The 13733-nt window shown below is 42.1% G+C and overlaps 1 protein-coding gene across 3 annotated transcripts in view; it reads right to left on the bottom strand.

Moving 5' to 3' along the window:
* ADAMTSL1 (ADAMTS like 1) overlaps window positions 1-12807 on the bottom strand; it is an 855592-nt gene extending 842785 nt beyond the window's left edge. For all 3 annotated transcript variants that reach the window (XM_058565859.1, XM_058565860.1, XM_058565858.1), the window contains exon 1: window positions 12648-12807. In XM_058565859.1, the coding sequence (XP_058421842.1) occupies window positions 12648-12734 (87 nt within the window). In that variant the 5' untranslated portion in view covers window positions 12735-12807. The remainder of the gene's footprint in view (window positions 1-12647) is intronic.
* Between the last annotated feature and the right edge of the window lie 926 nt (window positions 12808-13733).

Here is a 13733-nt window from a genome sequence, read left to right as displayed (position 1 = left end):
TTTTATGTGGACAAGAAATAAACTACATTGTCAAAACACTGGTATTTCAGGATTCTACTGTTACAGCAGCCAGGGTTTCCTTACCTAATACATGTACATAGGTGCTGTTGTGATTAGCAATGTACACATTCTTTTTACTTTATTTTGTTTTATTTGGTAAGAACACTTAACATGAGTGTATACATTCATTTAAACAGCAATATCAATTCAGAGCAGTTTTTGTCACTGAATATTTTCTCAAAAACACTTCGTTAACCCTTTTTTCAACAATTCCAGGCATTGAGCTCGATGGGTCATATACAAAGGGAAATAAGTCAGTCTCCGGCCTCAAGCTTCCAATGTACTGGCGATGGCAGACATAATAAAAATACAAATAAGTATATCCTTACAAATGGCAAGTGCTTGAAGGAAACTGGGCATTGTGAGAGAATAACAGAAGAGATCTAAAATAAACTGGGGCAGGGGAATTGGAAGGACAGACACTTTTGGGGAAGGGATATTTAAGCTGGGAAAACAGATGAATGAACATAAACAAATTAATTAAAAATAAAGAAAGAGCCCTCCAGCGAAGAGAACAACTTGTGCAAAGTCCCTGAAGTAGGAACAAGCTTGAAGCCCTTAAGGAAATTAAAGGAGGCTAGTGGGGCTGGCCAATAATGAGCAAGGGAAGATGGGGGTGGTGGGAAGAGAGGTGAGGCAGAGGGGGAGCGGAAGAGGGGGGAAGGATGTGGAGAGCCAGGCAGGAAATGGATCATGCCAGGCCTTGAAGACAAGTAAGGATTTTCAATCTTAGTCTAAAGCATACATTCTCAGTGGGGACAATAATGCCCGAAAAGAGGTAAAAAATTGGTTCAAACAGATAGCCTAGTGGTTAAGTTTGGCATACTCTACTTCGGCAGCCCCAGTTCGTGGGTTTGGATCCGGGGCACAGACCTACACCACTCGTAAGCCATGCTGTGGTGGCAACCCATATATAAAATAGAAGAAAATTGGCATAGATGTTAGCTCAGGGCTAATCTTCCTTAAGCAAAAAAAAAAAACAATTCCATGGAGGTGGGGATGGATTAGGGGAAAATGTCTTAAAATGTCTAAAAAGGGAGGCGATAATCAAAGACAGGCTTAGAAATACCGGTCTAAAAGCAACAGGAAGCTACTGAAGGTGTTCGGCAAGGAAATTGCCATGATCTGATTTCATTTCTTAAAAAACCATCAAACAGAGCTATTAATACTTTTTTGTGTTTAAAAACAACTCAGAAAGGCTATGTAACTAATTGTCCAAAATCATGCAATTAGCAAGTAGCAAGCAGAGTTTTGATCCTGGTCCACTGCCTTTTCTTTCAGCACTGTTCCCAAAAGTCCATCCTGCCCCTCCACACATCTATGTTATGCCTGCAATTAATTTGCATGCTACATTTTACCTATTGATTCATATTTGATCTCCCTTCACACAGTATTTGAGTGTGAAATTATTTTCAAAAAGAAAATAATTTCAGGGCCGGCCTGGTGGCATAGCAGTTAAGTTTGTGCACTCCACTTCAGCGGCCCAGGGTTCGCAAGTTCGGATCCCGGGCGCAGACCGATGCACCACTTGTCAAGCCATGCTGGGGCAGCATCCCATATAAAGTAGAGGAAGATGGCACGGATGTTAGCCCAGGGCCAATCTTCCTCACATACAAAAAGAAAAAGAAAAGAATTTCTTTTTCAATGCTCCTGGATCTTCAGAGGAAAAACAATGTACTAACCACATATTGTCACCTTTCTTGAAAAGTGTCAAGATTTGCAGGTTACATGCAAGACTAAACACAGGAATCCATTGGCTCTATTGATTTGGTTAAACATGCAGGAGGTGAATGGAGTATTGCTCAGCTTTTGTTATAACCATCGGCAGAAGATTCCCAAAGTGAGTCCAACATTTAAATAACTGTTTCCTGGGCCTCCTAAAGAGTAAATTAGAAGAAGTAAACTTCTGAAGAAGAAGATGTTGCTTCTCTTTTATACAGAAAAAGAAGCACGCATAAAACAAAATGGAATACCAATGTTCCTAGCAGCATTCTTCACCATAGCCAAAAGGTGGCAGAACCCTAGTGTCCACTGACAGTTAAAAAGATAAATAAAATGTGGTAAACACATACAATGGAATATTATTCAGCCATAAAAATTAATGAAATTCTGACATGTGCTACAACATGGATGAACCTTGTGGACATTATGGTAAGAGAAATAAGACAATCACAAGAAGACAAATACTGTATAATCCCACTTATATGAGGCACCTAGAGTAGTCAAATTCATAGAGACAGAAAGTAGGATGGTCATTGCTGGAGACAGGAAGAATGGGGAGTTGTTATTTAGTGGGTATAGAGTTTCAGTTCTGCAAGATGAAGGGAGTTCTGGAGATTGGTTGCACAATAATGTGAATGTACTTAATGCTACTGAACTGTACGCTTAACAATGATTAAGATGGTAAGTTTTGTTATGTATATTTTACAATTACAATTTTTTTTAATTTAATGGATAAGTCAAAGATAATTTTAAGTGGTTTTACAGTAATGTCAGAGAAACTCTATTCACATATACACACACCACAGTCAGAAAACTTAAACATCTAGGCCACATCTTGGAAGTCCGAAAGTTTGGAAAAGCTAATGAGTTTGAAACCAAAGCAAGAAAAAGAACCTTCTGGGTTCATGATAATATTACACTTTCAACCCTCTTGAATTTGACTTGGCTAATAAAATGTGAGCAGAAGCAATATCTGTCACTCTGAGTGGAAGTATTTAACTGCCATTGGGAGCAGAGCAGCACTCTCCTTCCCCTGCCCCGGCCGCTGCGCAGCGTAAGGGGGGAGAAGGAGCTGCCGTCCACATGGATTCCTGAGTGTACACAGTGAGCCAAGCCCTCCTGATAATCCACACTGGATATGAGGCCTGACCAGGAAATAAACCTTTGTGGTATGAAGGCACTATGATTTGGGGGTTGTTTGTTACCACAGCACAATCTAGCCCACCCTCACTAATACAGAGTTCTAAAAGCAACAGGGGAATATGAGAATTTGAATTTCAGCTTACATCAGTAAATAGATACTTTTAATAGTAAAAAAACTTTATTCCTTTGCAACTGATTTCTGAAGGAAAATTCACAATTATCATTCTTCATAAAACGGACAAGATGTTTAACAATGACTATTTAGCAGTGAGAAAACTTCTTTCCACATGGAGTACTACACATAGACTGTGCATGACTCAGGGGAGAGCGTGTGTGTATTTTGTTTGGCTGGTTTGTGATAGAGATGGGAGAACATCCTAAATAATAGGCACACGCAACATTTCCTTCCTTCCCTCCGAGAACGTAGCAACAGTTGCTACATCGCACTCGGGTAGAGAAGGTGTTCAGCGGCACGTACTCTCCCTTTCATCAAGTGTCAAGTTCCTGGACGCTTTGACTGTTTTCTAAATAAGTATCTGTTAATCTTCCAGGGGCATGATGACTCGAGGAGAAAATACACAGAAGCCAGTTTCCAGCAGGTTATGTGAGCGGGGTGAGGACGGAGGGTTTCCCTCCCCCTTTTTCCTCCCATCGTTCCTCTGCTGCAGGCAGAGTGACTGAGAGCTGAAGCTCTTCCCAAACATCTGAAAACCATTTATAAAAAACTGAAGTTACTACAAATAAAGACACTTTAAGCTGGTGGCTCATATCTTTAGTTCATGATGTAACTAGACACTAAAATAATAGTGTATGCTCTGGTGGGAAAAATCACCGACCAGAATTATGAGACGTGTGGTCTGCTCCCACCTCTCCCACTAACAAACTGGGACTTGTCACTCAACTTCCTAGGATCTTATTTCTCTCATCCATAAATAAGACAGATAAGATCAGTGTTTCCCAAAATGTGGCGTTTGGTCCAACTGTGTCTGAATCCTCTGTAGGTATGTGATAAGGGGGGAAGGGGATAGCTGCAACAAATGCAGATTCCTAGGATCCATCCTTTTCCTACTGAATTAGGATCTCTGAGAGTGAGGCATAAGAATCTGTATTTAAAAGCTTCCCAGCTTTTAGTTGTACAGCTGCAGTCTTTGGTGACCTTAGAATTGAGCAATACAGCCAAACTGACTTATGCACAATGAAGTTTGTAAACCATAAGACTAAAGAATCTCTAAGGCTCTTTCTCGCTATATAATCTTAAAGTCATGAGCAGAGCTGAAAAGAAATACGTATCTCCTGCACCACCCACTCCACTCCCCCTAAAACGCACAATTCTCTACATAGAGATCATCCCAGTACAAATTCAAATATTAAAACTGATATGGTATTACTAACTATTCAAAACTTTTTCCCCATTCATTTCGCCTCATCTCCATTCTTCACCACAAAAAAGCTGGAACCTCAATCACACCTCAGAGAATAAATTTTAACATCACTTATGATATTTTATGTCCAGATCTTTACATCATGTTAACCCCATGTTCTCTCATAAAACTGTTTCCAAATATGAACATTAAAATTTGTAAAACAATAAAATATTTCTGTGCTGTATCTGTGAGCAAATAGGTTAGACTGTACTGACTTAAGTAGGGAATGGGAAGTAAATAGTTATTGAAAGATTAAAAACTCAAACATAAAAATGGGGATGGAGAGAGTACCTATTATCACGTGTGGCAACTAGCAGGCAAGTCAGGAAGCAGTGATTCCCCTCCCCGAAAAAAGTCTGACTCTCTTAGTTGCAGAGAAGTTCGGTAAATCCAGAACTAGAACCTGGTCTTAAGATCTCAAGTCTAGTGTTCTTTTTTATAATATTGACTGCAGTCTTACTTACACTGGGAAACAAAAAGCATGAGTCTCTGAAAAGTATGCATAATAACCAGAATGAGCTTTAACGGGATTTGGACATGGATCAGGACAGGAAAATAGAAATAACGAAAGAGAATGAATAGTGCTAACTTCCAGTTAAACAGGGCAGATTGAACACCATATTTTCTCCATTCTCTCCCAAATGTCTGCTAAAATAACAGTAAATAAATAAAGATGACAAGAGAACTGGAAAGGAGACAATAGCAGACAAAAGACGCCAATAAAATTTTGGAATATGGAAAAACCAGTGGAGGAATTGCAACTGACTCAACAGAATTGTGCCTGCAAAGGGATATTGTGATGAGAAGTTAGACTATTTGCCTGTAAAACTTCAGAAAGGCTTCAGACGTGGAGGCACCTGGCACTGCGTAAGGTGGGGGGTGACGTTTTGGCTACACTAGGAATAGCGGTTGAAAACTTGTCTAAAGAAGACTCTGTTGAAAAGTAAAATTGAGAAAATCTTTTAGAAAGTATAACAAAAAGATAATAAAAACAAGAGAAAAAATGTTAAAAGAAATCTGGTTCATCCAGGAGGCTTAATAGCTAGCTAATAGGAGTTTCATAAAAAACAAACACATGAAATGCTGGCAAGGAAATTGTCAAAGACATATGAAAATAAATGTTTCCCAAACTGAAGGGCAGAGATCTATTGATGAAGAACCCAGCACACTGAATTTAAATAACCCACACGGAGGCACAGCATCATGAAACTTTGGTTCAGAGGTTGGCAAACTATAGCCCATGGGCCAATTCTGGCCCGCAGCCCATTTTTGTAAATAGGTTATTGGAACACAGCCAGGTGCATTCATTTACATATTGCCTATCACTACATTTGTGCTACAGTGGCAGAGTTGAGTAGGTGTGACAGAGACAGTATAGCCGACAAAGCCTAAAATATTTTCCCAAGAGAAATGAAAACTTATGTCCATACAAAAGCCTGCACATGAATGTTTATAGCAGCATTACTCACAATAGCCAAAAGGTGGAAACCCAAATGTCCATCCACAGATAAATGGATAAACAAAATGTGGTATAGCCATACAATGAAATATTATTCAGCCATAAAAGGAATGAAGTACTGATACAGGCTACAACTTGGATGAACCTTGAAAACATGCTAAGTGAAAGAAGTCAATCCCCAAAATAGTAGAAGAAAGAGAATAATAAAGATAAGAGAAGAATTGAATGACATGAAAAACAAACCAATAGAGATAGTCCATGAAACCAAAAGTTTGTTCTTTGAGAAGATCTATAAAATTGGTAAGCCACTATGCAGATAGATCAGGAAAAAAGAAAGAACAAATAAAAAACCAATGTCAGGAATGATAGAGGTAACATAACTACATGTTCTAAAAATATTAAATAAGGGAGCATTATGAACTACTTTATGCCAATAAATTCAACAACTTAAATGAAATAGACAAATTCAGGAAAGACATAAATTACCAAAGCTAACTCAAGATGAAATAGATAACCCAAATAACCCTACATTTATTCAGGATTTTAAATTTGTAATTAAAAACCTTCCCACTAAGCCAACTCCAGGTCCAGATGGTTTCACTTGCGAATTCTACCAAACAGTTAAGGAAGAAATCATACACAAACTCTTGCAGAAAATTGAAAAGGAAGGAATATTTCCCAACTTATTCTATGAGGCCAGCATTACCCTGATACCAAAACCAGACAAAGACATTGCAAGAAAAGAAAACTACAGACCAATATCCTTCATGCACATAAATGCAAAAATTCTAATCAAAATTTAGTAACTCAAATCCAACAACATATAAAAAAAGAATAATATATTATCACTCTTATTATCAAGTTTATCCCAGGAATGCAAGATAAGTTTAACATGTGAAAAAAAATCAATGTATTTCACCATATTAACAAACTAAAAAGGAAAAATCACATGATAATTAGATGTGGAAAAAGCATTTGACAAAAATTCAACATCCATTTCTGATAAAAACTGTCAGCTAATAAAAAGAACTTTCCCAATCTGATAAAGGGCATCTACAAAAAACCTATACCTAACATCATACTTAATGGTGAAACATTGAATTGTTGTTCCCTAGGATCAAGAACCAGCAAGGATATCTGTTCATACCACTTCTATTCAACCATGTACTGGAGATTGCAGCCAGGGTTATTAAACAAGAAAAAGAAATAAAAAGCATCCAGACTGGTAAAGAAGAAGAACTTATCTTTATTTGCATATGACATGATCATACGTATAGAAAATCTGATAGAATATAGCAAAAATCTACTACAACTAATAAGAGAGTTTAATAAGATTGTAGAAAATAAGAACAATATACAAAAATCAATTGTGTTTTTATATACTATGAAGGAAAAATCAGAAATAAATTTTTAAAAACATTGCCATTTAAAATAGCATCAAAAATATGAAATACTTAGTATAAATCTCTCAAAAATATTTAAGACCTATACACTGAACACTACTAAATATTGCTTAGAAAAATTAAAGAAGACCTAAATAGAGAGGTACATCATGTTGAGGGATCATGAAACTCAATGTTGTTAAGAGGCTAATTCTCTCAAAATAGATCTATAGATTAAAACATCCTCAATCAAATTCTTGCATGCATTTTTTAAAAAAGAGATTGGTGGGGGCTGGCTCAGTGGCGTAGTGGTTAAGTTTGTGCCCTCCGCTTCCGCAGCCCGGAGTTTGCAGGTTCAGATCCCAGGTGTGGACCTACGCACCGCTTATCAAGCCATGCTGTGGCAGGCATCCCACATATAAAGTAGAGAAGATATGCATGGGTGTTAGCCCAGGACCAATCTTCCTCAGCAAAAAGAGGAGGATTGGCAACAGATGTTAGCTCAGGGCTAATCTTCCTGACGAAAAAAAAAGAGAATGGCAAACTAATTCTAGATTTCATATAGGGTAGCCAAGTCAATGTCCTTGAAAATGAAGGACAAAGTTGGAGGAATCACACTTCCTGAGTTTAAGAATTATTGTAAAGCTACAGTACTCAAGATAGCGTGGTACCATCATAGCAATAGGCATATAGTTCACCAGAATAGAGCATCCAAATATAGACCCACACATGTACGGACAACTAAAGTTCGACAAAGGTATAAAGGCAATTCAGTGGAGAAAGGAGAGTCTTTTCAAAAAATTTTACTAGAACAATTGAAAATCTATGGGCAAAAAACGAACTTTGGTCCATATCCTGCACCACATACAAAATTAACTCAAAAAGGAACACAGAATAAAGTAAAACATAAAACTTCTAGGAAAAAACTTCTGCGATCTTCAGTTAGGCAAGTATTTCTTAAGACCAAAAGGAAAAGCACAATCTACCAATAAACAATTCAATAAGTTCAATTTCATCAAAATTAAGAACTTTTGCCCATCAAAAGATACTGTCAAGAAAATGAAAAGGCAAGCCACAGACTGGGAGAAAATATTTGCAAATGATACATGTGATAAAGGACTTATAGCCAGAATATATAGAGAATTCTCAAAACTTAATAAGAAAACAACCCAACAAGAAATGGGCAAAATATTTGAATAGAAATTTTGCCAAAGAAGATATATAGATTCTAAATAAATCCATGAAAAAATGTTCATTATCATTAATCATTAGGGAACCGCAAATTAAAATCTAGAACAAGCTACTGCTATACCTATTTGCCTAGCCAGAATAAAGGATGCAGAAGAACTGGGACTCTCATACACTGCTAGTAAGAATGTAAAATGGTACAACCTTCAGAAAAACTATCAGTTTCTTAAAAAGTTAAACATTCACCTACCAATGATTCAGCCATTGCACTCCTAAGACAAATGAAACCGCACGTCCATGCAAAGACTTGTACATAAATCTTCATAGCAACTTTATTTGCAGTAGTCCAAAACTGGAAACCCACTGTCCATCAATAGGTGAATGCTGATGGATAGCAAACTGTGGAGTATCCATACAATGTAATTCTACTCAGGAATAAAAAGAATGAATTATTGATACATGCTACAGCATGGATAATCTCAAAATAATTTTGCTCAGTGAAAAAAAAAAAGCCAGATCAAAAAAAGGGGAAGAGAGGTACCTATGCTATGATCTATTTACATAAAATTCTAGAAAATGCAAACTAATCTATAGTGACAGAAAGTAAATCATCGTTTGCCTGGTGATATTGGGTGGGAGGAAGGGACTCAGGGAGGGATTGCAAAGGGTAATGAGGAAACTTTGGGGTGATGGGGTCATGGATGCATACATATGTCAAAACTTATCAAATCGTATACTTAAATATATGCAGTTTCCTAAATGACAATTATACCTCAAAATATTAATATAAAACAAACAAACAAAAAGGTTGCCTTGGGGCTGTGAGATCTGAGGTTAGGAGAAAGAGTAGGGCAAGAAGTTGCTATGTTTCCTCATAAGCCCTTAGTAGTATTTTTTTTTTAACCATGTAAAAATGAAAATAAAAACAAGAGCAAGAACATACATAGAGGATTACAAGAGACAAGACAGTCTTCTTCGAGGTCTTTAGTTGAAAATCAGGTGCCCATAAAGGCACAAATTCTTGCCAGCCATCCTGAAATTCTACTTCATTACTGAATTCCTAACAAGGATGCCATTTGGAATGCCATAGAAAATGAAAATATTCAGTTTTAATGTTTGAAGGAGCTCTCACTGATCTACCACCAAAAGAACACGAATTGCCACTAAGGGACATTTTTAAGCAATAGTAATGGATTTCTGTAGATCTAGCCACAACCATCGCCAACAACCTTGTTTATTTTTACAATGGATTGCTACAGATGGGTTGCAGAAATCATTAAGTAGTTGATAACCCCTAGCGGTTAAAACTGTTCATTATGTACTTCCTTACCTGGGAGCAATTTGGGCAATGGGATGAATTTGGGTCCTCTGATGAAATGACATTGATGTCAGTGAAATAATCAGTTTCATAAGAACCTAAAGAGTAAGCTACCTTCAAGTTGCACAGGGAAAGAAAAAAATCTTGCAAGTTAGGAAGGTAATTCAGGCAGAACAGAAGAAAAGGGAAATAACCCCTGAAGGCAGAAATTTCGTGAGAAGAAAGGAGAAATGCTGGGATTTCCAAATAATTTTCATTTGCATTAACATTGTTGTTTGGACTTTTGGAGAATATAGCTCACGTGTAATTCAGATTAGGGAGCCAGAAGCTCTTGAACACAGATCCTCCTTTCACTGTGGCTACAATACATACAAGAGGCCTGATACCCCTGGTAGTCACGCCTTCATGTACTGAGTGCTTTGATCTATAAACAGTTTAGAGAATGTATAAATTCCAAATAATGTTCAAATCATTCCGCACTGGCTTTTGGTTATAGAAAATGATTGCTTCTTGATTTGATATTAAGTATCCTCAGTTTCTGGTCTATTTAATTCGATGACTAGATATAATGCCATGTGGTTAAAAGAAATAGTGAAGACATTAAACAGCGCTGCAAGATCAGCTGCGTCTGACCAAACCCTGAATAACTCTGAAGTGTCGTGCATTCCACCAGGATACAGGACCCACCTACCACTTTAAACTCTTTTCTATCCCTTCCCTGACAAGTTGAGTCAGGCTTCTCACATGTGGAGAACAGCCCTGCAGAGTGCAACAAGAAAAAGTCATTTGGAATTAAAACAATAAACCACTTCCAACACACACACACAAGGCTCAAATCTGCTTCCATCATCTTCATCCAGAAGAAACTTGGTTGAGAAGGGGGGCAAGGAAGGACAAGTGTGTAATGCTAGGAAAATCCGTTTGTCCTGAATGTTAAGAAGGCACTGAATGGCTTAAAACAGATCTAAACAGGCAGAGCACCAAAGTATAATAAAACAAACAAAACAAAATAAATCGAAGAAACTATGCATCTTGGCATCTTCCTTAGCATCTTTCCTGGATTCAAATAATACCAGATATTTTACCAAAATCTCAAGGATAAGGTAGAATTTCTACCTCTGAGATCGTTTAACAATAAGACAGAAGGCATTCTGTCTGGATTTGAATTAGATGTCGACCTGCCTGGTGTGGTTGGAGCTGGCAGTACCTTCCAGAACAGAAGCCAACACCCTCATTTTACAGAGGAAATGGAAGGGTAAAGACCTTGGCCAAAAAGACACAGCTAGTTAGGGACAGAACCAGGACTGGAAGCTACATGTTAAGACTCTCCCTAGCCTGTCTCTTAGGCCCTCTTTACTGTCCTCCTTTGGTTTCCTTTCAGGGTCATGATTCTCTGAGAACAGGTCACCGTAAGGTGGGTCACTTTTACACAGTGGTTTTCAACCCAGCTGCACAACGGAATCACCTGAGAGCTTTGAGTTCTGATACCTGGGCCTCCCCTCCACAACCCCAAGGATTCTAATGCAATGGAGCTGGGGTGTGCCCTAGCACAGGGAGTTTCCAGAGCTCCCATAGGCAATCCTAACGTGCAGCCACCCTGAGCAGCCCCGGCACGGAGCAAAGTGTATGGAGAATAAACCTTGCTGATAATGAAGACAAGCTTCTGCAACCGTTTTTCATCCTCCAGTCTAAGCAGGTGTTCACTGTTGGAAGTTTCTATCCCATATTACGGTGGTCCCTGCTCATCAGGTTCTAGCAGGCTCTGGGCCCTTCTCAGCCATCGTTCTTGGTCCTCGCTCAGCCTCTAAAAGTGCCCCAATGCAATCAAAATGACCATTCAAATAGAGACCTGAAAACAAGTTACAAAACGTTAAGTAAAAGGGGAAACAAATCCCGCGATTTGGACAAGTCTGCATAAGCAAAACAGAGGAAAGGGAGGCTATCTGGCGATAATTCCGGCCAAGACTATTTGGGCATTTTCCCAGAATTACCCAAGTAATCCTGTGAAAAGCAAACCTATGTAGGCTAAATTATGTACAAACTGCCTAAATCTCGTGAGTTTTAATCAAAAGTCACCTGGCCCTGGAAAGCGTGAATGAATGCCAAAGACACCACATGCATCGCGGGTTTGACTGACCCCCGACCCCTTCCCTAAGCAGTCTCCTCCGGGGTCCTTCAGGAATAGAGCTCAGCAAAGGCGGCTGTGAATTACACACTCCCAGGGCCCTTCTGCTCCGCCTCGGGGCCTGAGCCACCCACTCAGGAGGACTCCCCAATTCCTACACCCGGTCTGGCTCGGAAAAAACCCTGGGAGCATTCGGAGGGGGCGTGGTGAGGACCAGTCCTCATGCACCGGCCAGAACCACCTCTTCTCCACCGCAGAGGCACTAGGGAGCCCACCTGGTCTGGCGTCTGCACACCTTACAGCGCTCCGTCCCCTACACTCGGCCGCGGGTGGCCCTAGGGTGAAGATGTCAAGTTCACTGGGTATGCTGGAGAAGGACGGAAGTAGGACCTCCCAGCACCCGAGCCTCCCCGGCGCCGCCCGTGCCTCCGCCAGGAAGGAGAGAAGGGGCTCCGAGAACTGTCTCGAAGGGGTGCGGGGTCGCGGGCTCCCCGGGAGAAAGCCGCACCCCGGCTCAGGCGCCGCCTCCTCGCCCGGGTCTGCCCAGCTGGAGGCAGGACCCGAGCGCCGGCGGGAAGCCGGCACAGGGCCCCAGGAGGCTGGGCTGAGGCTCCGCGCAGGGTTTGACCCGCCAGCCCGGAGCTCGCCGCGAGGGGCCGCCTGAGTCGCAACCTCGCGCCACCTGTCCCAGCTCGGGTGGCAGCGCAGCCCCAGGACAGATCCTAACCGGAGAGAGCGCGCCCCAAGCTATAGCGCTCCCGGCTGTAGCACGCACTAGAAGAAAAGTCCCAGGGGGGAGGGACGCCAGACGCGCAGACTGCCCTACCTGTCCGGCGACACAGAGTAGGCACCAGGTGCCACCGAGGATGCGGGCCAGAAGCCCCGAGCGCCGGAGCGCAGCCAGCCGTGCCATGGTCCCCCAGCGGGAAGGGAGGGGAGTCCGGGCGACACCCCTCCCTGGAAGCCGTAGCCGCCTCCCGCGCGGGCTGCGAGGGCTCGGCGGCCGGCGGACTCCGGGCGTGCGCCCGCGGGGCAGGGCTGCGCTGGGGCCGCGCGTCCTCTGAGCCGCCCTGCGGCCGCGGAGCCCAGCTGCTTTGAATGGGAGCGCGTGCGCTGGGGGTGGGGGCGTTATTTGTGAATGTGCTGCTTGTCTTGGCTCGGGATGGTTCGCGCTCCAACCACCCCCCCCCCAGCACCCCCTCCGGCTCCTGCTCCTCCCCTCCTGTGTCAGCCCAGCGAAGGCGGGGAGCGCAGACACCCAGCCGCCCCGGGCAGCGACTGCGACGCGCGTTTCGGGAAACCGGAGGAGTGCTACGCGCTGGCTTCTAATTATTCTTTTTAAAGGGAGGGTCTCGCGCTGTACACCTTGCTCGCGTTTGGAATGCCACCCTTCCGGCCCGAGAGAGTGCGGGATGAGAAGGAAAGGCTCTCCCCGGACACAGGAGCTTTTCCCGGAACGAGTCCCCAGGGCCATTCCTTGTGCGCTTTCCCTGGAGCTCCGTCCGAGCTCTGCGCTCTGCAGCCGTCCTGGGAACCACGCAAGGCCCTCCAGGGGAAGAGTTTGTGCGGGGGCAGGAGGCGATAATTACGAAACTCACGACCCCACGTAATGGGGCAGAACTAAACATTATGGTGTGTTTGTCTGTCGGTGGGGACCGGTCGCCTGGGCGCGCGGAGAGATTCTCCCATGGAGTTAATTTGTTTTACAACCTTGGTCTGGGGAAAGAAATCTTTGCTCGAGAGCAGCCGGGACCCATAACTGCTGGGTAGGGACGCAGGGAACCAGGAGCCGGCGTCACGCAAAGGGAGCCTAAGAAATGTATTCAGTGAGACTGACTCCACTTCTTGTTTTCTTGTGCCAATGGGTTTCTGGGGGCAAGCCTGGGAGCCCCCTTCTCCAGTGTGGACCGCG

The sequence above is a fragment of the Diceros bicornis genome, chromosome 22 (assembly GCF_020826845.1).
Source record: "Diceros bicornis minor isolate mBicDic1 chromosome 22, mDicBic1.mat.cur, whole genome shotgun sequence".
NCBI classification, from domain to species: domain Eukaryota; kingdom Metazoa; phylum Chordata; class Mammalia; order Perissodactyla; family Rhinocerotidae; genus Diceros; species Diceros bicornis.
This window is presented reverse-complemented; position numbering and strand designations above follow the sequence as displayed.